The sequence below is a fragment of the Dipodomys merriami genome, unplaced genomic scaffold (assembly GCF_024711535.1).
Source record: "Dipodomys merriami isolate MVZ:Mamm:240054 unplaced genomic scaffold, mDipMer1.0.p SCAF_435, whole genome shotgun sequence".
Classification (NCBI taxonomy): Eukaryota; Metazoa; Chordata; class Mammalia; order Rodentia; family Heteromyidae; genus Dipodomys; species Dipodomys merriami.
In genome coordinates this window covers 866,731-870,467 of record NW_027205993.1, presented here as the reverse complement: position 1 = coordinate 870,467, position 3,737 = coordinate 866,731, and the positions used below count along the sequence as shown (strand labels likewise).

The 3,737-nt window shown below is 53.2% G+C and overlaps 1 protein-coding gene across 2 annotated transcripts; it reads left to right on the top strand.

Annotated features, from left to right (window-relative positions):
• Positions 1 to 519: 519 nt before the first annotated feature.
• On the top strand, positions 520 to 3,340 carry LOC138807829 (inositol 1,4,5-trisphosphate receptor-interacting protein-like 1). 2 transcript variants are annotated; one of them, XM_069993629.1, is made up of 3 exons: positions 520 to 606; positions 784 to 889; positions 1,648 to 3,340. In XM_069993629.1, the coding sequence occupies exon 3, from the start codon at positions 1,662 to 1,664 to the stop codon at positions 3,300 to 3,302; it is 1,641 nt and encodes a 546-aa protein (XP_069849730.1). In that variant the 5' UTR covers positions 520 to 606; positions 784 to 889; positions 1,648 to 1,661; the 3' UTR covers positions 3,303 to 3,340. The 2 variants fall into 2 exon arrangements, with proteins under 2 accessions (XP_069849730.1, XP_069849729.1); XM_069993628.1 differs by lacking the exons at positions 520 to 606; positions 784 to 889 and adding an exon at positions 1,077 to 1,317.
• Positions 3,341 to 3,737: the final 397 nt, after the last annotated feature.

The following is a 3,737-nucleotide window of genomic DNA, read 5'->3' as shown; positions in this document are numbered from 1 at the left end:
GATATTGAAAGCAGCTCAGCTCCTGCTCTTTGGCTCAGAGCTTGCGGAAAGTGAGACTAGCTAGCTTTTCGTGGTCAATTCCTAGTTTGGGTACCATCATCCTCGCGCCTGAATTTCCGAAGTATTTGTTCTCGTCAAACTGAACTGAGTGAGGCTGACAACACACACTACTACATGCTCTCTTGTGTCTCCCAGGAAGGCCGAGCAGAAGTTCTGATCTCCCCGCAATTTCAAGGCTGCAGGCTGGGGTGGGGGCGCATGTGCAAGAGTCTGGGACGCGGCCCTCCAAGCGGCCGGGCCAGACTTCAGGTGGGAGGAGCCTGGACGGGCTGGGCGGGGCGAGGCGGAGCCCGGAGGGCAGGAGCCGGACAAAGTCCGCGCCCTCAGAGTCGTGCACCGCATGGTGGGGCGTTCCCGGGGCCCACCGCCCGCACACAGACCACCAGACGCTTGGACAAATATGCTCTGTACCCTAGGGGAGTCGGGGCCGCTTCCGAGGTTGGTCCCGGCGATGAACCGGTAACTCGTATCCCGCCAGGAAGAACGCAGAGGTGGTCAGGCTGTACTGTTTGTTTCTTTAAGACCCTGTTCCGGCTGACACGGAGGGTGAGTAACCTGGCCCCAGGTTCTGGGAGAAACCCCCGAGAAGAGGTCGGTCCTTAGTTCGGTCTTGGTAGGTGGAGGAGAATGTAAATCTCTGGGGGAAATAGTAAATGGAGAGTGGCAGAGGGGCCTCCACTTTTGAGTCAAAGCCCTGGCCTATAATCTTGTAAATTTTAACAGAGATCCTGGAGCCTGCGGTGACACGAAGCAGGACCAAGTTCTAAAGAGAGGAGGGAGAGCCCATCACCTGGCTTCAGTGTTCCCAGGGCGCAGTCCATACATCTCGGTAAGCCCAGACGCTTGAGAACTATTGGGGTGAAGGCCAGAGCTTGGGCTTCAGCGGTGGATGGGGAAGTAGCAGAACCCCCACTGTGGGCTGTCAGATCCTGGACGGAGAGAGAAGTAGAGTTGGACACATGGCAGCCACCTGAGGACCTGGAAGGACACAATACCAAGGAGTGGCAGACACTGTGCCTCACTGGAGCCCACTGGGCAGAGGGGTGTGGCTGAGTGGTTTGATGACATGGGGCGAGCAGAATTCTGAGAATTGTGAAGTCACAGAGGAAGTGGGATGCTGTCTTTTGGGGCCTAGGACTGGCTGCTTGGGTACAAGAAAGGGTTGCCCAGGCAGACACAGTGCTTTCTGCCTGTGGAAGGGAGAGCCTCTGGGATCAGCAGGGCATTTCTGGTGCCCAAGGTGGACTGATGAGTCGGGTGAGGCCACCCCACAGTAAGGGTCCCCCGCCCCATCCTACAGTGGAATAAAAACAGTCCCATGTCTATCCTTTGGAAACCTCAATACCATCCATACCATGTGGAAGGAAAGCAGTAGAAAGACTGAGGGGCACATCCTACTGTCTCCCTTTCCTCCAAATCTCCTTCTAGGCAGACCACATTTGCTCTGTCCAAGGCTAGCTCTGTGAGCTTTCTGTTCCTCCTGAGTAGCTGACATTCATCATTTTGGGCAGGGTTCTGGGGAATATGTGCTGGAGAGCAGATGCATCCAGAAGATCATCACTGATCCCTACCCTCCTACTTCTTCAGATGCAGAGGCCTCCATGGCTGTGATAAGCCTGCTGTTCTTGGCAGTGATGTATGTTGTTCACCACCCCCTCATGGTCAGTGACCGGATGGACCTGGATACACTAGCCAGGAGTCGGCAGCTGGAGAAGCGAATGAGTGAGGAGATGCGGCATTTAGTGACAGAGTTTGAAGAGAGAAAGCGAGCAGCTGAGCAGAAGCAGAGGGCAGAGAATTTCTGGAGAGGAGACACATCCAGTGACCAGTTAGTGCTGGGGAAGAAAGACAGGTGGCCATTTCAGGCTGAAGGCAAGGAGGGTCCTCTGGGCTGGATGCTAGGAAACCTTTGGAATGTTGGCCTCTTTTGCCTTTTTCTCATCTTTGAGCTCCTGAGACAGAACATGCAACACGAGCCGGGCTTTGAGTCCAGCAGTGATGATGAAGAAGAGGAAGTCCGTATTGTGCCGGTCACCACTTACAACTGGCTCACTGACTTCCCCTCCCAGGAGGCCCTGGAATCGTTTTACAAACACTATGTCCAAAATGCCATTCGTGACTTGCCTTGCACCTGTGAGTTTGTGGAGAGCTTTGTGGATGATCTCATTGAGGCCTGCCGGGTACTCACTCGCCAGGAGGCTCACCCCCAATTGGAGGACTGCCTGGGCATTGGGGCTGCCTTTGAGAAGTGGGGAACCCTCCATGAGACCCAGAAATTTGATATCCTGGTGCCTATTGTTCCGCCACAGGGCATGACGTTCATCTTGGAGATGAGGGACCCAGCTCTTGGCCACCGCTGTGGTGGTGTGCGGTTAGAGTCGGAATGTATGTGCAAGCGCGAGAAGGTCCTGGGGGATGTGTTGTGCCTGGTGCACCACCACAAGGACCATCCGCTCGCCTTGGGCAAGAGTGCCAGCTCTATCAAAGCTGCTTTCTGCACAGGCTTCCACTTGGATGTGCGTAAGACTGTGCAGTGGTTCCGGAACATGCTGGGCAATGCTTGGGCCCTGGTGGCCCATAAGTATGACTTTAAGCTCAGTCTCCCACCATCTTCTACCTCCTGCAAGCTCAGGTTGGATTACCGCTCAGGCCGCTTTCTGTTAATCAACTTGGTCCTGGGGGTGCAGCGGGAAGATACCTTGGTCTACCTGGTGAGTCAGGCCTCTGAGCAAGAACAGCTCACTAGCGTGGACTGGCCTGAGTCTGTTGCAGCCTGTGAACACTTGTTCCTGAAGCTGGTAGGGCGCTTTGCTCCCGAGAACACATGCCATCTCAAGTGCCTCCAAATCATTTTGAGTCTCTGGGACCACCAGAGCCTTCCCACTGGGGCATCCTGCCCCATCCTTACCTCCTATCACTTCAAAACAGCCCTCATGCACCTGTTGCTACAGCTGCCCCTAGCAGACTGGCAGCATAACAAACTCTCTCAGAGGCTCCAGGACCTCCTCTGGTTTTTGGGCCGTGGTATCCAGCAAAGGTCTCTCCAACATTTCCTCATTGGCAACACCTTCCTGCCCCTGACTATCCCAATCCCTAAGTCATTTCGGGATGCTGAGCCTGTCAATCTCTTCCAACACCTTGTGCTAAATCCTGTGGCACACTCACAGGCAGTGGAGGAATTCCACAACCTTCTAACCCAGGTGAAAACTCTGCCCTGTGCCCCACTGGTTGGAGCACTTTAATATAAAGGCCATTAAAAAAATGGGAGAAGGTATTCTGATTCCTCAGGCTGCAAAAGAGTTTATTTTTCACACCTATCAGCGGTATTATGTGACCTTCACTTTGCCAGTAGGAGCTATAGTAGAGTTAGAGAAGTGAGATGGTTGAGAGGCTGGATGCAGCTTTAAAACCTAAGCTAGGGTGGGGCTGAGGTTTTTTTCTTTGTCTTAACTTTCACCTTGCCCCAAAGACACCCCAGGGAAACAGTTGTTATGGGAGTATCTTGCTGTTTAGCAGCTGAGATCCTAAGAAGTTGTGTTTCTCTATCAACACTGGAAGCAGAAGAGAACCCGAGAATACCTCTGTTCCAGTTTACTCCTTGTATGTGAATGAGTTTCTTTGTGAATTGGTTTTCTTGTTGAACGGTTAGTTTAAATACCATCCAAACTGATGGCGCT